Source organism: Physeter macrocephalus, chromosome 14 (assembly GCF_002837175.3).
Source record: "Physeter macrocephalus isolate SW-GA chromosome 14, ASM283717v5, whole genome shotgun sequence".
Lineage (NCBI taxonomy): Eukaryota > Metazoa > Chordata > Mammalia > Artiodactyla > Physeteridae > Physeter > Physeter macrocephalus.
In genome coordinates, this window is record NC_041227.1 from 131,826,095 (window position 1) to 131,850,327 (window position 24,233).

Consider the following 24,233-nt stretch of genomic DNA (forward strand, 5'->3'; position numbering starts at 1 on the left):
GTTACCCATTTCTGAGATGCATTCAGGCAACTTTAGATGTACATAGCATTCTGCATTCTTTTCACTTACTAATGTCGGCAATCTCGGCTCACTTTCACAGAGAGGTCTACTTGATTCTTTTAAAATGGCCTCATACTATTTCATTGCTTGCATGTACCATAATTTATTTTTCCCTAGCTTTTTGCTCAAATGGTGCTACAAAGATATTGTAGAGCCTCGCAACTATATCCACGGGACACATTCCCATGAGTGGAACCAAAGGTTCAAAGGTTATGTGCACTTGAAATGGCAGTACATTCCCCCACATTGACCTCCAAAGAGGCTGCACTGATTTAAACTTCCAGTAACGCTGCTGCATCACTGGCTATTTTTTTCAGGTTCAAAATTTATGCCCATCAAGTGGCAGCCAGGCCCTTCAAAACTTTGCAGTTTCGATTTACATTTTTAAATGAGGAATGAGAATAAGCACATTTTCCCATATTTACTGGATATTACTTTTTGTCTGTGAGTTCTGTGATCATATCCTTTGCTCTTTTGGTCCACTGGCTGGTTAGTGTATTCGTATTGATTTCTAAGCACTCTTTGTAAGGCAGGGAAATCGGTGATTTAAGATTTCTCTGGCAGAGCTCTTCATGCTGGACCGGAGCTGAGAGCTTTTGGCAGGGACACCAGCTGAGGGAGACTGTTTTAAATCAATCGCAAGTTGAGGAGGGCTCTGAACAGGGTCCTATCAGAGGAATAAGAAAGACATTTTAGGACTCTGGTGATACACTTGAGATAAACGGGGATGAAGGAAAGAAAGGACAAAGACGAACCCAAAGTTTGCAACAGGAAACAGAAAGACTGGGGGTAACCCTGATAGACTGGAAAGAAGAGCCAACTTGGAAGGGAAGATGCTAATTGCATGTTGCAATTACTGAGTGTGAAACAGTGGTACCTTCTCCAAAAGAAGACGATTTACAGGCGGGAGATACGCGGCCCAACCAGGAATCAGGCAAGGGTTCTGGGAAGCATCTCTATAGAAGTGACAGCTCAAGTCACAGGGGAGATGAGCTCACTGTGCAGGGAAAAGGACAAGCAAAGCTCAGGACACGGACTTGAGGACACCCACGAGGAGGGAGAGAGACCAGCAGAGGAGACAAGCCAAGAGAAGAGTGAGTTCCTACAGCAGGGGTGAGGAAACAGTGGCCAGTGGGCCGTATCTGCCACCTGGCCTGTCTTCCTAAATAAAGATTTATTGGAACATAGCCTCGCCCACTTGTTGACCAACTGTCTAAGGCTGCTTTCACACCACAACAGCAAGAGCTGGGTAACTGTGACAGAGACCTTATGGCCCTCCAAACCTAGAATATTTACTATCCAGCCCTTTTACAGAAAAAGTTTTCCAAGCCTTGCTCTAGAAGGAAAGTTGTTGGTCAATTCGGTCAAATGCTGCATGGAGCTGGAGGATGATTAGAAGTGGGAAAACACCACCCAATTTAGACAAGAGTTAGCAGGTTACTTCGAAGACTGTGACGCTGGGATTGGAAAAGGGTCTTTAAGGGGACATTTGGTAGAGTTGACTCATACGCATCAGAAAAAGCAGAGCACGGGGTTGGCGGGTAGCTAGGAAGCGTACCAAGAAGGGTAGTGAAACGCAGTCCATCCACCCATCTGTCCTTACACCCCTTGTGTTGGGAAGGCAGATGGTCCTCATGACCAGGGGGACCAGAGCTGGAAGGGAGCTTCATCAGGAAAGCGGGGGGAGGGGGCCACGGGCAGCTGAAGGCTGGTGCAAGTTTAATAGCGCTGGGAAAAGCTGGCTCTCAAGAAGCACTTGCAGCAGTGTGCCCCGATTTCCACGGTGCACGTGCTCCAGCTGGCAGCACTCCTGACAACGTACCAACAGGCTCCTTCAAGCCAGCACACCGACTGGGTGATGCTGTCACCAGCGCTGAGGCTGGGGGATGGAGCCTAGGAAGACATGAGCAGGGTGTGGAATCCTTTCCCAGGAAATCCTGGGAAGCAAGAGGTAATGTCATGGTAGCTGGAAGGAAAAGGCCCGAACTTCAATACTGGGAAGTGGTGACAGACAGGCTGGCTGAGTCACCAGGCACTGAACAGAAGCTCAGCTTCTGCCAGAGTGAAACAGCCATTTGTGGTGGGTGAGACATTGCCAAATTTTTAAAATAAAAATTAGCTTAATATATTAAAATCATTGTCAAGTCTTCTAATAATTAGGATCCTATATAACCCAGCGCTTCTGAATATACACATGTACGTAAATATATACAATTACCTGTATAAACACATATGTATACATGGTAATCATTCAGTCATTTTAGTTGTTGCTGCCTACATAATGATGACATTATATATTTCAGTCCATCATACTGACATTGAAATAGCTTCTGATACAGTTCGGAATTATTAAAGATGAAAATATTTCCAAATAGTTATTTGTTAATTTTTTATACATTAAAAAACCTGAATGATACATCTATATTCCTATGTCTGATTAGCCAAAGCAGTTCGTATTTTGGACGGGACAGTAATGAACTGAACCGTGTCGAGTCGCTTAATGACTCGACTCTTGCAGAGAGTACCGTCCACGCCGCCGCGGCGGGAAGAGCCCGTCTCACCTGTGCTCCTTCAGTCTCCCCGAGTCAGTCACGCTGTCAGCCATCCAGCCCTACTCGATTCCTTAGTATACACGGGCAAGGTCCCAGGGGCTAAAAACATTTTTCATAGTGCTTGAAGGTTTTTTTCCACTGAACAAATAATCTTCAACTAGTCTTTAAATAAAACAAAAATCTGCCAGAGAGCAGACCTGGAGGAAAGGCGGGGGTAGAGCACTTGGGGGGACCGTGCATTTCTTCTCTGCTCACGCACTGCCATCGCGCTTCCCTGCTCTAGCAGCAGGGTCATAGTTCACTGCCTCACTGTATCCAAGCTCGTCTTCTGCAGTACCCTTCCTGGACAATGGCACGCATGCTTTATGCTGCTGTGACTGAATGGCTGTCTTCCTTTCTGAGTGAGCAGGCAAGCCTTCTTGGGTGGGATGGAAAATACACCTCTCTTCTTAGCGTTATCCATTCCGATTCCGCGCCCTCCACGCCCTTAGGACGTGTAGGCAGGGGAGACGACAATTAAATAACGTGCGAGCGGGTCCCCAACAAAGCCATGTGACGCCAGGCACTGAGCTTTCTCTGTTTCCCAACGCTCCTGAAACCCCACAATGAGGTCTGTAATTTTATTCTTTGAGAAATGGATTCCTGTAAGCTTTTAGCACAGTGAGAATTGCCCAATCTTATGAAATGTCCTTTTTTCCCTCCCTCAAGCCCTTCGGGTAACACAGACCAGATTTCTAGATGTCCTACTGGCAGCCGACCTTTTCTCGTGAACTCTAGTCAGTGGCCAAGGGAGAGGAGCGTCCGTGCTTTAGAATCTCTTTTCTGGGCCTGCAAGCAAAAATTTGATGACATTTCTCCTTGATATGAAATCTCTGCTCGGACATCTGGCTTCACAGTGAGGAACTTTCAATACACCAGCTTCAAAGAAAGGGCTTAGCCGTGGTGGGGCATGTGATGCCAGAGGAATGTCCCCCGGTCTCTCCATACAACGATTTCTATCAGTTTCTCCGCCCCCCCCCTCCATGAGCTTCTGGGAGTTCAGCGGAGAGCACTCACTGCCGAGCAGATGACTTGGCTTTGGGGTACAGCCTGGTGGGACCTCCCCCTGGAGTGCTGGAGTACAGAAATTAGGTGTAAACAAGGTGTAGGGTATTTTATTAGAATCTGCCTATTGGGCAAAATATATTACTGTTACCACAAATCTAGTTATTTTTGCATATCTGCTATAGCTTCACAAAATATTTACAAGCTTGCTGCCATCAATTAAATGAGAATAAAGTGACATGATTAGTTTCCAGAGCCTTGATTTATGTGGTAACATCATTCAGTTACTCAGTATATTTCTAGAACTTCCACTAAGCCATGAACTTCAATAAGTGGTTGCTCTCAAGAGGCTTACAGTCTACTTGGTGATAAAGAGAAGGAATCAAATACAGGTCACAATCTCCTCTTTGCAGTCCCCAAATCCTCTTCAAATCATGACTTGTTTTTGCAAGGCTGCGGTTAACTTGTGAAGCAACAAAGCCTGCCTGACGCTGTGAGGGGGTTCGGAGTTCCTGTTTGTCCCGTTTGGGGCGTTCATATGCATCTCGCTGCACGTGAGTCTGGGTGCAGCGTGTTGTCCCAGACCCACCTGGAGATAAAGACAAGCTCTACACCACCTCCCCGGACCTGCAGATGCTGATGTGCAAAACACATTCTAGGTTTTGGATGAGGGGTTAGGGACCACCATTACAGTGCAGCGAAAGCTTCAGGAGAGGAAGGAGCAAAGCTGGCATGGGCTTCTCACTCAGACACCTCACGGAAAGGTGACACTGAAATCTTAAGGGAAAGCACTCTACACGGAGCTCGTGTGATCACAGAGAGCGTGAAGCTTGAGGGCTGGCTGTTGATACAGTGGAGAGAAGGGCCACATCTAGACAAGTGGTTCTCAGACTTTTGGGTCTCTGGACCCCCTTTACACTCTTAAAAAAATCAAGAACCCCGAAGAGGTTTTGTTTATGTGCGTTATATCTACCGATATTCACTATATTAGAAATTAAAATGAACAACTATTAAAACATTTATTTATTAATTCATTTAAAAATACCAGTAATAAACCCATTATGTATGAACCTAAACATATATTTTTAAAATAAAAGTAACTATTTTTCCAAAGCAAGAAAAAATTAGTGAGGAGTGTGGCTATGTTTTATACTTCTGCAAATCTTTTTAACGCCTGGCTTAGTAGAAGGAGCTAGGTTCTCATCTCTGCTTCTGCATTCAGTCTCTTACGAGATGTTGCTTTGGCTGAAGTATAGGAAGACAATCTAGTCTCACACGGGTAAGCAGTTGAAAAGGGAGGGGTACTTTAGTAACCTTTCAGATGATTGTGGATATTCCTTGTGACTACATCAAAAATTGACAAGCGGTAGTTTCTTAAAAATGTTAGCTGCCATGCGGAATCTGAAACTCTATCAGTAAACTTTGTGTACTGTTAACATTAAAATCCACTGGTCCACTTTGTTTTTTGAGTTGGTCTTTCACCTATGCGTGATTTTGTAACAACAGTGATTTGGAAAACACTGGTTCAGAGAGTTATAAAAATCTGCCAAATGTTGATACACTTCACTAATTCTTCCGTTTCCTCCCGTGCACATCATTAGTAATACCACTGATCTCATCGGAAAAGTCTTCATGTCCTGGGAAGCTGTCAAGCTTGCAGTGATGGTATAAGTTTTCCAAATTCCTAATTTTTGCTTGAAAGCTCAAATTTTGTCATTAGCAACAATACAGTCAGTTGCTGTCCTTGAAGTGTCAGACTCACTTCCTTCATTTTCAAGAAAACCTCTGCCAGGTAGTCAGAACAGACTATGCGATAGTTTGCCTGTCAATCGTTCTTTCCAAGTGACTAGAGTTCAGCTCCCACTCAAACAAATACAGAACTGCTTCTCCTCAAGACAACCATCCTACCTCAGTATGCAGCAGGAGTGCTTTATGTGTCCTTCCTATTAATATTAGAAGATGTGGTCTCAGGGATTGAGAGTTAATAAAATTAATACTATTTATTTCAGTTTTTTTAAAAGCACAAGTATGTGGTGGTGAAGAAAATGACTACTTATACAGTTCAGCGTCAATGCCATGTCTCATGATAAAACACCGGCAGTTTTATCCTCCACTGCTTTTATACCATCAGTGCAAATGTGAACACAGTGAAAAAGGCATCTGATGTCTTTGTCCTATTATGAAAGTAGTTTTGACCTTGTGGATCCCCTGAAAAGATCTCAGGGGCCCACAGGGGTCAGGGGTCTGAGGACAACACCTTGAGAACCACTCATTTAGGTGGTGAAGTGTTTCATATGCCATGCTACAAGGGTAGACTTCATCCTGCAGGCAATGGAAAGCCACTGACGGATTTTAAGAAGCAAACCACATACTCATATATGTGTTTTAGAAAGCTCCCTTTATGGGACTCCAGTGGGAAGGAATCCATCTTCCAACGCAGGGGACACGGGTTAGATCCCTGGTCAGGGAACTAAGATCCCACATGCCGTGGGGCAACTAAGCCCGTGTGCCACAGCTACTGAGCTCGCGCGCCTCAACAAGAGAGGCTGCATGCTGCAAACTATAGAGCCCACACGCCCTGGAGCCCACGTACCACAACTAGAGAGAAGCTTGCACGCCACAACTAGAGAGAAGCTTGCACGCCACAACTAGAGAGAAGCCCACGCGCCACGACTAAGAGCCCGCGTGCCGCGACTAAGAGCCCACGTGCCACAACTACTGAAGCCCGTGTGCCTAGATAGAGCCCGTGCTCCGCAACAAGAGAAGCCACTGCAATGAGAAACCCAGGCACCACAACGAAGAGTAGCCCCCACTCACCGCAACTAGAGAAAGCCCGCATGCAGCAGTGAAGACCCAATGCAGCCATAAATAAATAAATAAAAATAAAATAAAATTTCCATCCTGTTAAAAAAAACGTGGATTGAGAGCTCAGAAGAAGTCTGGGTGGAGGTGGAGATTCAAAATTCATTTGCGTGGAAGTTTACATGAGGGGCTGGGATTGTCCAGGGACAGCACATACAAAGAAAACAGAAGAGACTTTGCTTAACACCAATATTTGAGTGTCAAAAAGAGGAAGAGGAGACGGGGGATGGGAGAAACGGATTCAGGATGGTTGATGAACTGGGAAAGCGCTGCCATGGAGCTAAGGCAGTTTCTAGAGCCTGTTTACGTGGCAGATTAAATCACTGTTCATAGATGCTCATGGTCTCAGACTAGAGAGGGTATATGATTTCCCTGCCCCACTGATGTGGATGGAAATGAAGCTGAGGCTGCAGGGACTTTTTTCCTGCTCATTTTTTGCCCTCCTGTAATCCACCATGAGGAGGACACCCAGGCAGCTACTAGTGTGAGGAGATTGTACAGACAAGTAGAGCAGGCCTGAGCCCAATCTAAAGCCTGGAGTCAAAGCACACTAATGGTCCATAGATATGTTTTAAGAAAAACAAATGTTTGTTATGACAAGTCACTGAGCTTCGGGGATTGTTTGTTACACAGCATTGTGGCAACTGCTGACTAACACAGGTTCCTTGTTAAATGTTACTAAGGAGTCAAACAGGCTTCTAAGATCACACAGGAGACTGAATTTCCCTCTCCCAACACCAAATGAAGTGAGTAAATACGAGTGAAAATGAGCAGAAAAGCACTGAGGCACTGAGATAGGGTAGTAAGGTGGACACAATAGGAAAAAACCCTCAAGGGCTTGTGGTGAAGGAAATAAACATGACTCTGGAGACACTACAGCGTTTCAGTGACTTGACTTCAGAACCTGCCCATGTCCCCAAATTGTTACTTTGTTAGGGTGAACAAAGCCCCAGGACTTCCCACTAATACCACCAACTTTGAAGACAAGGACACTGTGTGGGTAGCCTCAGCTTTCTCCTCTTCTGGCTGTGGGATGGGTGGGAACACAGGTAGAAGTCAGAGCTGTGTACAGCTGAGGAAAGTGAAGGTGTCCAGCCTTCAGGAAGACACACCAAGTTGGGATAATTCAACCCCTAATGGATTCTATGATGCCCCACCCCCCCCCATTAAGGTAGTGCGAACTCAGCAACTGAACAGTCAGCCCAACCAGACTGCAGGCACGCAGGTCTCTACTCCAGCTCACCCCCCCCTTCCCTCGGGTTCCAGAAAACGCAGAGACACTACAAATAAGTGTTACTGGTGCAGGGGAGACGCGCTGTGTTTCAGAAACATTTGATATGGGACGTTGAATGTTTAGAGGGATCCTGGTTAACTGCTGAATGTATCCTGGTTAATCTATTAAACTTCCCAGATAAAGAAAGACTGCTCCAGGAATCCCCCAGAAAATGCAAATCACTGGCGTGGGGGAAAGCTCAAACCTTGCCCAGCCTTCTCCACAGCAATGTTAAATGCTAGATGAGCACTGTCTAAGTTCTCAGGGGAAAAAACGAAAACAAGTATATTGTGCCATCTAACGTGTCATTCAAACATAAAGGTCATTGGCAGACATTCTTAAACATGGAAAAACTCGGCGAAGGTAGTACCGTGAATCTTGAAGGAACTACTTGACCATGAAATTCAGCCAATTAAGAACCACATCAAAGTAAAAACTTCGGGAATGGAAGTGCAAAAGGCTGGGGTATAAAAGGCCTAGTGGTAAGCACCATGTCCTTTAAAGATAGCATGGGTATTAAACTAAGGGTTACGGTTAGAGACAAATTGTGAATATCGTAAACCCAGACGCTGTAAAGATACAACACAACCCCAGGCAGGAGGTAATGGGAACAACGGTGAGTATTCTGATCTACTCAGCTTTCAGCCCCAAATCAAATTCTGCCCAAGAGTTTAACAACTCCTCCTGTTTTAGTCTAGCTTCTTTCATCAGCTGAATGTAAGTAAAATTAACTTGAGATTTTTCTAAAACTAAAAAAATACCGAACCTAGAGTATGAACCCATTCTGTACGTCTCTCTGGCTTTCCTTCTCTTTTCTCCTTATATGTGGTCGGATATCTGAAATGAAGTTCATCTTGATGCCAAGATGGCTATTTCTGGGTGATGAAATCTGTGGTGACTTTAAATATTTTTACCCTTCTGGCTCCCTGCATTTTGAATTATTTACGAGCGTATGCCACTATCCATTTTTTACGAAAATAGAGTAGATTTTCTTTAAAAATATGCCCTGATGATAATGTTGACCAATGAGCAATGTTGATTCTGGGTGGTAGGAATATAGACACAGGTTTCCCCCTGCACTACTCTGTGCAGGTGAGGGGTAAGAGGAGATGGGGGCTGGACGCGGAGCGCAGACTGCCGCTGGGGGTCTACGTGGCCGCCCAACCTCTTCCCCTCCCCCCTCTGAGAGGTGGCGACCATCTCCCCTCCCCCTGCGTCGGGGCTGGCCCTGGGACCTGGCTTGACCAACAGAATGCGGTGGAAGTGCCCCTGTGAGTCTCCTACGGTAGCCGTAAGGGAAGCGCAGGTCTGCCTTCACCTCCTTGAACCCCACTCTTAGACAGCAGCTTCCACCACAAGGTCTGACTGCCCGGAGAACGAGGCGCCACGGGGGGTCTGGACCCACCCTGGACGCCGCGGCCCCAGCCACGCTTCCTGGAGAACGTACGCTGACGAGGCCCGCAGCCCCCGTGGCTACACGTGGAGCAGAAGACCCACCCAGCCCCACCCCGCCCACGTCTCTGACCCACAGAATCGTGGGCGTGTGACAGAGCTGTGGCTTAAACTGCCGAGCTCTGGGGTGGTTTGTTCTGCAGTACAGACAACAGCTCTTTTTAGAAGCTTGACCCTGAAGGCGAGGGGTGGACTAAAGCAGTAAGAAAGTGATGAAGATGTTTTGCTCCCGAGATAGGGTGCACTACATACAGCAAAGAAGATCTGCTCGTGTGGCTGCGCTTCTACCGCGCTAACGCCTGCACTCCAGGAGTTCCGTCCTGTGAGAGGCCTCGCTCCTTAGCCACAGGCTCGTGCCTGCTGTGAGTCTCGGCTGCGGGATTCCCTTAGGACTGGCTTCCTCTGGGCCAAGGCGCTTCCTTTTTCACCAAACACTTTTTATTGTCCCTTATTGGAAAATTGTTGTTATAACTTAAAGTTTAGAGCTGAAAGAAGAAAATTACCACAAATTCCACCACTCAGAGATAACCACTAGTAAAATGTTGATATGTAATTCCAGTTTTTTTTCTCTTTATAGGTACTTTTTTTTGGCAAAGATGACCTCATATGTACCTACTGTTTTGTAAACTGCATTTTCATTGACAACTATCTTGCGAACATCTTCAAGATCCTTAAATATCCTTCTCCAACATCGCTTTCAATATTGCTTAGTTCTCAGCTGATGTGCTACGGCGGAAAAGAAGGTATAGCAAGGAGACCACAAATGCCTTTCACGTGACGGGAGAGCAACGAGCAGTTATGAGATAAATGAGCGAGTGCAGGGATGAACATCTTTTTGGCGAAGCTAAAGCTCAGGGCAAGTTTTTAATTGCCACGTGGGGCAAATTCTGGAAATGGGTCAAAGCCTAGGCACGTCTCTCGGGAAATGTAATAATGGTAGGTATGGCCAAATTATTCTCCAGAAACGTTTCATCGTGTTACACTACCCCAGACCGGTGGCCCTTTAATTGGATTTCAGCGGCCTACTCGATACCTCCGTTTTCTCTGAAGACTGACTTTAATGAAAGGCCTCCTTACCCACGGGAACACTCTGAGGCCCCGGCCGAGTGAGCGCTGGGCCTTCTGTGCACTCTGTTCTCCACCCAGAAAGTGGGGGGAGGCGCACTTCATAATGAGCACGCACACTGTTCTTTTTTTTTTTTTTTTGCGGTACGCGGGCCTCTCACCTCTGTGGCCTCTCCCGTTGCGGAGCACAGGCTCCGGACGCGCAGGCTCGGCGGCCGTGGCTCACGGGCCCAGCCGCTCCGCGGCATGTGGGATCTTCCCGGACCGGGGCGCGAACCCGTGTCCCCTGCATGGGCAGGCGGACTCTCAACCGCTGCGCCACCAGGGAAGCCCCACGCACACTGTTCTTATAGCGAATATTTACACACAGTAAGACCTAATACTACAGAGCATTAGGTCCATACGAGCTTACTTGAATGTACATGCAGGCAAATGTACTTGGTCTCAGAAAACCAAATACAAGCCTCGTGGTGACTCTGTCTCTCTCTGAGTACCTCTATCCCTCCATGTATCTGCGTGTACAATACACTCAAACACAATTAGAATGTCCAGATCAAACAACTGTTGCAAAAGTGCTGTCATCATTCAGGCAGACAGGGAATCAGACTGGCGACACCCTGACTTGGTTACGGACTTGGTCACTGATTCACTTTCACAGACAATGTGGATGCAGGGGTCTGGTGTAACGGTTAATAGCTGAGGCGGTCAGGTCAGGAGACCGTGACTTGAACCTGGCTCTGACAGTTATCTGGCCATCTGACCTCTGGCTGGTTACTTCACCCCAGAGCCTCAGTTTTCGCATCTGTAAGATGGGGATGATAGAAACACTCTCCCTCGTAAAGATTACTCATAAAGCTTAAATGAGACAATGGAACGTGAGGTGAATGAAAACGTTTGGTAGAGAGCCTGGTACATACTACTTGTTGAAGAAATATCAGCTATTATTCCTATTATTTTTTGTGACATAGCCTAAAAAAAATCGTGCAAGGCAACAAGTGCTAATACATTAACTATCTGATATAGGTTAGTAAAAGAAAAAGTCATTCACTTTATCCATAATCTACATGAGTGAATCAAAACTCAACTATATCTTATCTACATTGTGATTTTAATTATTTTCAGGTACCTATGTTTTGGTCATTATATGTCATAAATATAATATAAATATATATATGTACATATATATATATACTGCCATCTTTTAACTTCAACTTCAGTCTTTATGATTTGACAGTCTGTTGGAAATTAGGGTCAGAATGTTTTTCCCTTTTAACAGGTGAATGGATTAAAACTGCAAAAAAATTAATTAAAAATAGGCAGTTATACTAATTACATTTCTTTCAAGATGTTTTAATCTTTAAGAAACAGTACTGGGCTTCCCAGGTGGCGCAGTGGTTGCGCGTCCGCCTGCCGATGCAGGGGAACCGGGTCCGCGCCCCGGTCTGGGAGGATCCCACATGCCGCGGAGCGGCATGTACATATATATATATACTGCCATCTTTTAACTTCAACTTCAGTCTTTATGATTTGACAGTCTGTTGGAAATTAGGGTCAGAATGTTTTTCCCTTTTAACAGGTGAATGGATTAAAACTGCAAAAAAATTAATTAAAAATAGGCAGTTATACTAATTACATTTCTTTCAAGATGTTTTAATCTTTAAGAAACAGTACTGGAAACTCTGTTGTTATGAAGTAAACGAATGTTCCCCTTTTGCATATACGGGGATTCAATTACTTATTTAAAATGTGGAAATTACCTACCACTCGGTATCTGGGTATCAAGTGGAAAAGAAACTCACTTAAAATGAAGTTTTTATATAGCAAAAGAATTTAAATAAAGTTGTCAAGTCAGTTCATGCAAAGCAAAACAGTTCTACAGATCAATGAGTACTTCCTCTGCATCTATAAATGAAGAGTTTCAAAGATTTGTTAAAATTACCAGAATATGAAAAAGAAGCATCTTTTTTTTGGTCTCATCACAGGTAGGGGGAGAAAACGCCCACAGATGGAAAAATACAGGGAAAATCTCATTAACGACAAAACAAGTCCTCACCTCTAAAGTGAGGAGGCTGGATATGCTCGCCTCTAAGGTTCGGTCCATGTCTTAAGGTTTTTCCTCTATTCAGTGCTGTCCGGGCTTAAAGTGTATATACAACAAAGCAACTGACATTAACACTGACTTCTCCCTAAGTTACTCAGATTGCCTACAATAGGCTAGAGAAAAGAAAGATGGAGGGATTAGGCAGAAAAAGGCAGTGACCCAAATGTCTCTTTTATTTTTCTTTGCTTTGTATGATTACATACTTGAAGCATTGTTATAACAAAGTAAAATCACTGAAAAATAATCTTTTGCTGGGAATTCTTTGAAAAATGTTTTGTTCTCTTTTAAATCTTGTTTATAAAGGTTTCCAGATGCTTATCCCCGCAGATTAAACACAGCATGATGTAGACACTTACAGAAATATTCACTGCTATGAAGCCAAGAAGAAACTACTCTGCGGTCTAACTGCCCCTCACCTAAAGAGCCAGGGCAGGGGGTCTGCTGTTGCCGTGAAAGGTGTGACCCTCTGCAGCCGTTTGGGAACAGCCGAGGTTCTCAGCAGCAACACAGCGCGGCGTCAGAGCACATCAGGTGGCTGGCATTCCAAGCCTCCAACACGTTCCTTCTCGCTATGCGAATCCATAATGAAGGGATGTGGGCGGAGAACAGACTGTAAACTGGAAGCTGACTTCTGAATTTATCAGCCAGCAGTGCTGGGCTAAAACAGGCATTCTGACTTCAGGAGACAGCTCCACAGTGGTTCTCAAGAGAAAGGACAGGGTATTTTTCAAACATTTGTTCAATGTGAATGGACGGGGCTTGCCCCAGATGACTTTTTCCGCTGGCATGTGATCTCTTAGAGGGAAGGCAGCCTGAGTCACTGGCTACATCAAAGGTGGAGTCCAGCGAGTGGATCACTGCAGGCTGTGTGAGCCAGCCAGATACCTGCATTCATCCGCCCACTGCTGGGCTTTCAGCCCTCCTTTTAATTACATTAAAGCAGCTGGTACCACTGGTTACTGGGGTCTCCAGATTACCTTGATTGCGCGGTCATTATCTCTAATCAGCTGCTTCTTCTCATCTTCAAACTTCTGTACAACGTCCTGGAGCTGCCTTTCTGCAGCGAGCCGCTGCTGGCTGCTCTCCTCTTTCAGAGAGGAGATGGTCGTCTGAAGCTCTGCTATGATCTAAAATGAAAACAGCATGCTGTAGCTTCAAATTCCTCAGTGAGAGGCCTCTATTTTATATGTATTTATGCTTCACGAAAGAACGGATTTGGCAAAACTCTAGTCCACAAACTAGATATTTTCAATTAATGTATCACATACACTAACGCATGAAATTCCACACGATAAAAGACTATAATAAAACTGTGAATGGTGAACAACTGCTGAACCAAATATACTTGGAAGCCGTTCCCACTATAACATTCCACAATGTTTACTCATCGGAGGAAAGAACATCTGTGATCTCAAAAATATGAAATGTGTCAGGATTTATTTTACTGAGAAACATACTTGTTAGAGTGAAAAAAAGCTATTTTGCCTTTCATAATACTTTGAACTCTAATAACCAAAGAAAATCATGAACAGAGTTCACGGTTCATAGTTACCTAATTCTACACAATGATTTTTGAGTGTTTACTAACGCCTGTGTACTGTGCTAAGCACTTCAGTTCCTGTGTCAGTTACTACTGTGTGACAAGCACTGTCATTGCCCATCTTTTATAAGTGGAGAGACAGAGGCAGAGCAAGAGGTCAACCTGTGACGTTGCTGAAGATGCCATGCGACCAGGAGACAGGCAGGATTTGAACCCTGCAGAGAGGTCGACTGCTGTACTAGTTGGTTCCTCTTAACTAGCTACTACTTTGTCTTCCTTTTAAACGAGGTTTTGCTATCGAAGAGAAGTTTATTATGATATAGTTCCAAATAGGTTGCTTTCTTCCTAACTGATATATATCCATGAAAGTTTATTTTTGGTTCAAATGACTCATTTCAGAGGCTCCCGTAGTATTCTCTACATTTGAGAATTGGGTCTCTCCATGACTGGGTTCCCTCCATGGTCTCAAAGTAAATAGGATGAGGGCCATTTTCTTTAATAGGTTTACTGAGAGCAATGCTCTTCCTTTGGTTTGGATGTATCCATTTCCTTTCGAATTCAATAGTGATGACCTTTCAAAAGCAGGAAACGGTTGTTTCTTCTAATAAAAGAAGCAACCTTCGGCCTGGGTTAGAACTTTATGCTGTTGGGTCTATAGGAGAAGGGCTGGCTGGTGAGAAACACTGGACCAGTTAGTACTATATTTTCCTTGAAGCTCCGTTTTTCAACTATTGTTTGATGACAAAACTACATTACAGTATCGCAAGGCAGTAAATAGAAAGTGTCTGGAGTCTTCCAGATGCCAAGTGCTATAGAAACATTGGTTGTTACTACTGACATAAGTAGCATATTTACCCAAAAAAGGAACATTTAAGCTTTGAGAAGTGAGCAGACTCACTGTAACAAAGGTTAACACTTAGAATTTGTAAATAATCAAATATACAACAAGTGTGAAATAGATGATAAAATATATTAATATTTTAAAATGCAAACTTGAACCTTCTGCAATGGGAAGAGGGGTTCATCTACTGAGGATGAAGATGTTTTCATCTGTTTTCTGAATTTTGATTAAGTGTTTCCATTCTGGCCGCAATTCAGTTAATTCTCATAGCACTTCTATGAAACAGGGAAGGTTAAATTCTTAGAGTAAATGTCAAAAACTGAGGCGCAGAATAATCAGCTCACTCACAGTCACAGAGCAAAAGAGGAGCTGGAGATAAGAAACAGCCAGATTTCCTTGGCCCAGCGTGAAACTTAAGAGTGATGTTTTATAAGAACATGGGGCCAAATAGTAAAAATAACTATTTCAATGACTATTGCAGTGTTTCAAGTTGAGTAAACTGAAACGTGGTAGAAGTGTTGAGTTTAATTCCGTAATGTGTTCAGTGTGTGTGTGTGTGCGCGTGTGTGCGTGCGCACGTGCGTGTTTAGTTCTGTCAGGCAATTTTATCACGTGTAGATTCGCATACCACCACCACAATTACACAGCTCATTTTTATGGTACAAAGTAATTTCGCGTCTTTAAAAATTAGTAAGATTTAGATTCGCTTCTAACTGACCAAGACTGAAGGTAAAAAATATTTGGGGGCTCTTCAAATGACCACCAGGACATAAGACATGGATCTCTTCTTTTCAGAAGATTTATGACAGCGTACATCAAAAATAAATAAATGCAGGTTTTGCAAGGAATGATGGGTGAAGACCAGGATGTTCTGAGGAGAACACGCTTGCTTCTGTGTAGAAAATGAAACCTTAACATTCTTTGCGGGAATAATGAAATTCCTTTGGGGAAATAATGAGATTATCTTTGGCAAGTTATATTTTAAAACTTATGAAGATGATATAGGGAGAGTGTCAAAACACTTCAGGTGAAATACATCATATAGATAAATGAATTGATAGACTGATAGACATGATGGATTTAGAGAGGTGGCTGAAATATGGATAATTTTGGAAGCAGATTTGAGGTTTACTTTAAGATTGAGAAATAATCACACTAACTAGATGAATTAGGTCTCGGCTGTAGACCTAGAATATAAGACAACAGACTATTCTCTCCTTAGCTCAGGGCACACAACTGGAACTCGAAAGATATTTAAGTATTGGAACTTTAATCATAGTAAATAAGAAAAAATAATTCCCTGGCAAATTATATTGAGATAATTTAGTCTTTTCATAGAGTAATAATGTAAAAAGTTTCTGAGAAAAAGAAAAACTGACCTGTACAATCATAATCAAACACCACCGGGTTTGACTGAATCATATTAAAAATCGTTAAGACAAAATGCTACCACTCAACTAAATGTCTATCCTATATTAGCTTCAGAGAAAGAAGTGGATAAGAATATTTCCATATGGATATTAAAAATTAATATTTGGGGAAGCAAAAGGAAAGTTATTTGGGGCTAATACTGTAAGCAACCTAACCAATGAAAGCTGTAATATTTCATCATATTGTTAAGCAATTTCTACTTTGCATAAATGTCAGTGGTCTTATTAGGTCTTAAAAACAACAGGATTCTAAATAGGGGTTAAGATTTCATTTTTAACTCTCTTGTTTTTTAGATCATAGTAGAGTTTGAGATTTTCATAAAACTCTTCTTTAAAATACCCTGGACAAGGCATACATGGCAAGGTTTGGCGAACATCGAAGATCCCTAGAAAATAAGTGGAAGAGGGGCACCCTGAAGAGTGGCAGGGAGGGGGGCATATGGGCACGGGGCATGAGCCCAGGCTCTAATCTGCGCCAGTGGGAGCTTGGGGGCCATGCGGGGGCACATCGGTCCCTCGGCGATAGGCAGGCTCTGCTAGCATTTCTCCGCAGCTACCTACATTCCTGCAAAAATGGCAATAGTTTTCTCTGAAAAATGGCCACGAGGTCAGTCAGATGAGTGGGGAAAACCACATGAAAGATGAAAAGGCAAGGTTAATATGTACTGTTAAGATAAAAAAGGGCAAATACGCGACTCTGATGGAACTTATATTTGGGAGTGTTCTCAGAGGTGGTGCCACCGTTGCCATCAGGGTGAACACTGAGCGTGAGGAGGGGCGCCGTCCGGGGCCGCGAGCGTTCAGAGTGCATGGCCCACTAGGTCCTAGAGCTTGATAAAATCTTAAAGGTTAAGTGACTTCCTTTAAGGGAGTAAAATATTTAAAGTATTTTCCAAATTTAACCTGATGCTTCCCTAGGTACCAGTGTTTTCGTTACTAATGCATTCATCTTATTACTTTTTTTGAGAGAGGGATTTTAAAAAATCTGATAAACAGTTAAGCAGCTTTGCTTCTGGCACTCTCCTCAGCTGAGATATGAGTTGGAGATTCCAGCAGACTATCACTGGAAAACAGCAAAAGTCCATCCACAGTTCTGTTGTATAATGTTTATTTTCAAATAATCTGTTTCTCTGAACTGACTTGATTATAGACAAGTGTTTCTCAAATGCCAGTTCACAGATATAAACATATACACATATTTATATGCATATAAATATTTATATTATTTAGAGGTGGGCAAACAAAATGTTTGCAATGTAAGGTCATCCTACCTCTTATGAGACGGTTGGACTATCTTTTATTATGTTATTCTATCTTTTCTAGGATTTTTCTTTTTTGGTGTTGCACTGCCCTTTCATTTATGAATGATGGCCACAGCCCATGACAGTCGTCACCAGGTGAAGTCTGCTCCCTACCTCCTGCATGTCCTTACACGGGGAAATATCCAGCAACCCTTTGCCTCTCCAAATTTTGGAGGGAGATTTTATCAGTTCTTGAACACCCAGAAATAAACTTAAAATACATAATTTCTTGCTCCTTCCATACATTTTTCATTCTTTGCTCCCCCTTTCCTTTCTCCACTGAGATTTCATAGGCTCCTATAAGAACTAACAGCTGTTAAATGCTTTACCGTGTCCTAGGCCCTGTACTAAGCACTTTTCTGGCATTGTGTTACTTAATACTTAAAACTGTCCTATGAGGTAAGTATACTACTCCCCCATTTTACATATGAGGAAACTGGATTCCCGAGAGAGCAGGTAACTCGCTCAAGGTCATGTAAGTGGTGGGGCTGGTATTCGGACGCAGGTCTGTGGACTCCAAAGCTTAGGCTTTCTTCCCCCCAACTTACATTTAATTTGCTTTAATATGGGCTAATCAGGCTTCTTCACACCTTCCTTTAGGTAAAACTTAAATACTCTCAGTGTTTAAGCATTTCTGTCAGCTATTTTGTATCTCACTTTTGGTCTACCTCCGCCATTTAACATAAAGCAAAATAAGCAGGATGTAAGGGTATGCCAGCTGGGGTTTTTTCACGGTTTAGTTTAGCTTTTGGAGTAATAAGATTTTTTTTGATTATAAGAATCTTTCTCGGGCTTCCCTGGCGGCGCAGTGGTTGAGAGTCCGCCTGCCGATGCAGGGCACGCGGGTTCGTGCCCCGGTCCGGGAGGATCCCACAGCCTGTGCTCCGCAACGGGAGAGGCCGCAGAGGTGAGAGGCCCGCGTACCGCAAAAAAAAAAAAAAAAAAAAAAAGAATCTTTCTCAGTGGATTAAAAAAGCTATTTCCCCATGTTATTTCCTGGAATAATGGCCATCGAGACATCACCGTCATCTTTTAGATAAACACGTTCGTCTTCACTTAGACAAAGACTTTTTGCTTTCCTAATGGGATGTGAATTATCTAATATATGCACATTTTAGAGATAACTGTAGAATCTAAGAAATTTCATAATTATCGGCAGAGTTTTGCCATATTAAAAACGTGAGGGGTTGGGCCAGACTGGTGGTGTCAGGTTAAGACCTTCCGTTCCAATGTCGAAGACAGGTGGGGTCCTGGCTTAGTCACTTGCTAACCTGCGTGACCTCACCTCTCTGAGTCTCAGTTTTCTCAAACGGAAAAATGGGGCCAGTAATAGTTTCTAATCCCAGAGTTCCTGTGAATGAAGACTGAATGAATCAATACGATTAGTGCCCCATAAAATTCTTAATTTCATTATCGTTTTGTTGTAGCGTTGCTAGCACTACCACTGTGTACATACATTTCCGCTGACGGCCACATCTCACTATACATGGCAAAAATACTAAGAAAAGTTGATTTAAAAATCATCAGATATGATGTCCACAAAATGAAATGGCTTAATCTATCCATCTGTAAGATGAAAATCAGCATTTTATTTATTCCACAACGACTCACACAACTAAGGACTGTTTGGAATTCCCTAGATGATGCCAGAGGACATCTCATTATAACAACTTGTGCAGAAGAAGGGCCCCAAGCACCGTAAGTCAAGTAGAGACAAGTGTTCAGTACTTGGCCTCTGCTACAGCTACTATAGCAACAACATCCAGCGAGATGTGAATGTTGCGCCTTGTAATTCTTCTTTTTCCCAAAAGGAGTCAACAGTTGAGCTGCTAATTTAACCCAGTATATTTGCCATTTTGAATCTTGCTGTTAAGCAGTCTTTAGATGCAGCAAAATGGAATACTGCAAAAAAAGCACAGACGGTATCAAACCGCTTACATCACAAATGTAGGTGTGTATCTCCAGCCCTTGTGAAATATGTTTCAGCCTGGACTTGTTCAAGTACACAGGCTGGTTTTACAATATCTGAGTGTGTGTGTGAGTGTGTGTGCGCGTGTGTGTGTCGGTTCAAATGGTTCAATATGCCTGATTTTAAAAAGTTAAGACTGAAATATTAATAGCATCCGCATACTCATCAAAAATATGATACTAATCCATAAAAAACTGAAAAGAATCACATTTAGCTCTAAAGTACAAATGCTTTTATGGTAGGTGTCTTTCTTGTTTGTTTTGGTTTTGCTCTTTTTTTCTTTAAAGTTCTTACCTGTGAGGATTTGGCAAGCTTCTGAGTGTATTCTTTCTCAATCTGCTTCAGCCTGCTGTTGGCCTGAAAAACACATGCAATGAACACACACACAGTGACCTGAGAGGTTGGTATCTCTCGCACACGCCTATCACCAGGCAGCTGGGATGGCTGCCAGCTGCACCGCCCTTCTGGGGCAGCCAGAAAACCACAGGGCTTGCCTTTGATCTAACGCCAACTATTCATCACTTAAAAAGCAAAAAGCAAAAGAGAAAAAAAAAAGATCTCTCCTGCCAATTATTAGACAAACACAGACTTCTGTGGAAAGAGAAAGGGAGAAGGAGAGACAGAAATAGACCCAGCAAACGTGTGTGAAGTCGGGGAAGAGAGGAAACAGAGAAGGAAGAGGAAACGAGGGGAGAGGGAATCGGAGGTGGGGGAGGGAAGACGGTAAATTTAACACCCTTTCCCTTAGTTTAAAGAGAAAAGAACTAGACCCTCCTGGTGGAGGTTGATAGGAGATTTTAGACTCACTGAGCCAAGGTCTGAGCCCTACTCTGCCTGACACACAAGAGCTCTTTTTTTGAAGTGACAGATACATCTAAATCAAACAATTTCTATGCCCTGGAAGTAGGGTGGCCTTCCCAGAAGAAGTCCACATTACTTAGAACTCCATGATCTCCTTTGCCACCCGAATTCCCATCCTTTGTGCGTGACCTGCTTTCCCTCTCCCTGGAAGCCTCAGTATCTTCACTTTATCCTCCGTGTTCGGAAACGTCACGGTGACTTGCCCTAGCTGGGCCTTTTTTCTCATCCATTGTGCAGGCACTAAGCAGGCCCTTTCAATCTGAGCTCGTGTCCTGCATTTCTAGAAAAGGCTTTGGTCATTTCTCTCTTAATTTCCTCTCTTTTTCCCCCTGGTCTCTTTCTCTCTCGTCTCTCTGTCTGCCTGTCTCTGCAGCTCTGAATATTGGACCTCACAGGTTTAGCATCTTTTTCTTACTGTTTCTATTTTCCATTACTTTGTCTTTTTGATCTGTTGTAGCAATTCTTGACTTTAAATGTTAAACTTTGTACTGGATTTTACAGACTCCGGCTGTCCTGTTTGTAATTTCCAAGAGTTTCGTTGTTGTTCTCTGAACACACCATCACTCCTCATTTTTAACAGAGGAGGAAGCTGTGCCTCAGAGAGGTTAAGAGAGTCGCTCAGCGTCGCACCTACGAAGTGATGGAGCCAGGACCCGACCCCACACGGTAGAGCACAAGCGCTTCACCGGCTAGAACACACGGCACGGGGTGCCCCAGAGAATCCCATTTCTCCTGAGGTGATTGATTTCATACACACCTATACAATGTCTATACCTACACACACACACATTTAAATTTTCTTCCTGTTCTCTAGAGTGTCTGTATTTTTCTTAGTTCCTTTTATTTCTTTGCTGTACCAGCCTGTTTTGGTCTCTGTTTTTCACTTTAGAAATTGTCCTCAATTTTTGGTGATCTTTGGTGTTCTTTCTTGTTTAAAGTGTGTCCCTCTAAGACAGGCAGGCTTGGGGACAGGTGGAGTCATCACAGGGTATCACTAAGGCTCCTGGACTCTCTCACACCGGTATCTGACTGGACCTCCTTCTTGGACCCTTTTGCCCAGAGCTGTGCCCCCCGCTTTACCGCCTGGAGGCATACATCGGACTGCCAGGGTGTTCAGAAGGGTGCCTGGATGTTCAGGATACCGATTCTTGTACAACCCCGTTTTTATTTTAACCCTGAGCTATACCTGGGTCCCCTCTCTCATTCCATCTCTCCAGGGAGCAAACCAGGGGTGGACATGGAATAAATTCAAAGGCTGAAGCCCTAATACCAATGTGACGGTATTTGGGGTGAGGCTTCAGGAGGTGACGAGGTTGGGGGGTGGAGCCCTCATGGATGGGATTAGGGCCTTTATAAGAAGAGGACAGTGAGCTAGTTCTTTCTGCCGTTTGAGGCTACAGTGAGAGGATGGCCATGTGCAACCTGGCAGAGGGCTCTTACTAGAACTGGACCACACCAGCACCCTGACCTCCAACTTCCAGCTTCCAGAACGATCGGAAATCGATTTCTGTTCTCGATAAGCCACCCAGTTTGTGGTGTTCTGCAATAGAACCCAAGCTGACTAAGACAACAGCCGTGTGATTTATGAACTTAAGTTCACAAGCAGTTCTCTAGAGTTTATCCCATAAATCTCTTTGCATCTATAATGGCGCTGAATACGCTGGGTAGTTTTGTTTTTTCCCGACTAGAGAGGGCTTGTGACTATTGCTGTTTTCTCTAGTCAATCACCAGACTCTGTTCTAGCTCTATGACTAACAAAGCCACTCTCTCCCACAGAATCGAGGCCACACTGAGCCTCGTGAGGGTTATTTGTCTTGCTTCACATCCTGCCAATACTTTTTAATCAAAAAATGCTGTTGATAAAGTAAGTACTTGTTGCTTATTTAATACATACTTGTAGAGCTCTTACCCGGTGGCACACACTATTCTAAAGCCTTTAAAAATACTTACTAGAAAATATGAAAATTATAGTGTCATAAAGGTTGTTACTTTTCCCCAAAAAAGTTGGAGTCAGAGAGGCTGGTTAGTGTACGACGTCCTGTGACGCAGATGCAGCTACTCTTCAAGAGTCTGAGGCTACTCAGCCCCAGAACCCCACAACCTCAGATAGAGTCTTTTACAATTAACCACCCAATTCATGTATCCACTCCGGGTAACCGGGACTAGTGCAGCGGACAAAACAGACAAAAATCTCTCCCTACCTTTATGGAACTTCTAACCTAGAGAGCTAACATATAACTTATCAAAGTGATAATATTTTAGATGGTGCAAATGCTATGAAGAAGGATAAAGCAAGAAAGTGAGATGAGAAGTGAGGAATGGTGGGGGTAGTTTACAATTTAAAAAACATATTAGTTAGGGAAAGCCTCACCGAGAGGGTGATATATGAGCAGAGACCTGCAGGAGACAAGGGAGCCGTGGTGGACTCGAGGGAAAGAGCACACCAGGCAGAGGGAGAGCCAGTGCAAAGGCCCCGAGGCAGAGGCATGCACAGTGTGTTCAAGGCACAGGGAGGATCTGTGAGCAGCATCTCCCTCGGACAAGATGAGAGAGAACGAGGGGCCAGATCCTTCACGGTGTTGTAAGCAGCTGGAAGGGACGTGCGTTTTAATATGAGTGAAATGGAGAGTCAAGGAGGCGTTTTCAGTACAGGAGTGACGTGGTTTCACATGAGTATTCATACGATCACTCTACCTCTTGTTTCGGGCAAGAATCAGGCAGAGAAGCCAGTTGGGAATCTACCGCAAATAATCCAGACGGTGACAGAAAAGGTGGTGAGAAGTGGTCAGATTCTGAGAAAGATTTCAGAGTAGAACCAACTGGAAATGCTGCAAGATAAAGAGATGAATCAAGGATGACTTCAAGATTTTTGTCCTAAGCAACTAGAAGAATGGGGTCGTCATTAACTTACATCAAAAAAAACTACACGTGGAACAGATTTGGGGGAAAGATCAAGCGATTGGCTTTGGACACACGAAGTTTGGAGATGCCTACTGGACCCCTCGTGTTGAGGTGAACGTTTGAATATGTTCAAATGTTCTGGAGTCCAGAGGAGAGGTCGAGGTTAGAAGTATAAATTCAAGTGTCACTAGTATATAAACAGCAGGTAGAACTATGCTACTGGATGAGATCTCAAGGCACTGAGTGTGTATCCAAAACAGAAGTCTAAGAATCCCGAGCCCTGGGCCTGCAGATGTCAGGAGGCTGGAGATGGGGAGGAAAGTAAACGGAAGTAATGGCCAGAGAGAGAAGGAATCAGGAGAGTATGGGATCCTGAAGCCAAGGGAAGAGAGTGTTTCCAGGACTAGTCAACTGTGTCGGGTTCTACGGGGAGTCATGTGACATGAGCGTGTGGAGGACAGTGGTGGCCTGGACACGAGCGATTCTGGTACAGCACCAAGGAGGAAAGCTGGATCGGAGGGAGCTCAGGGTAGGAGGGGGAACTGGAGAAGACGAGGCAAGTTGTCCACAGTTTTGTTACCACGAAAAAGGAGAGAAATGGGCTGGAAGTTGCAGGGAAAGTGAGTAAAGAAAGGGCTGATGCTTGTTTTCTTTTTTACAAGACGAGAGAGCAGCATGTGTGTAAGATGATGGGAAAGATCTGGCCGTAGAGAAGGAAAAAACAAATGATGCCAGAGATTTACCGGCGGCATGTCCTGGAGTGAAGGAGAGGGGTGAGTTCTAGGGCACAAGGGGACAGGGTGGCCTTTGCTGGGAGTGCAGGTCAATTATCCCTGGTACAGTGGGGGGAACTTCTGATCACTTCCAACTTCTCCGTGGAGTAGGAAGAAAGATTCCTCGGCGAAGCATGAGGATGGCAGAAGAGATTGTTGGGAGATTTGAGGTGTGAGGAAAGGGTATGAATAGCCATGTAAGGAGTGG

At 43.9% G+C, this 24,233-nt stretch overlaps 1 protein-coding gene across 14 annotated transcripts in view; it reads right to left on the bottom strand.

The window, feature by feature from the left end:
* CEP112 (centrosomal protein 112) overlaps nt 1-24,233 on the bottom strand; it is a 415,833-nt gene that overhangs the window by 75,257 nt on the left and 316,343 nt on the right. For 12 of the 14 annotated variants that reach the window (XM_055090371.1, XM_055090379.1, XM_028498151.2 and 9 more), the window contains 2 exons: nt 19,785-19,847; nt 13,387-13,536 (listed from right to left, as the gene is read on the bottom strand). The exons of 1 other annotated variant lie outside the window; for it this stretch is intronic. In XM_055090371.1, the coding sequence (XP_054946346.1) occupies nt 13,387-13,536; nt 19,785-19,847 (213 nt within the window). The remainder of the gene's footprint in view (nt 1-13,386; nt 13,537-19,784; nt 19,848-24,233) is intronic. One more of the 14 variants, XM_055090380.1, reaches the window with a different exon arrangement.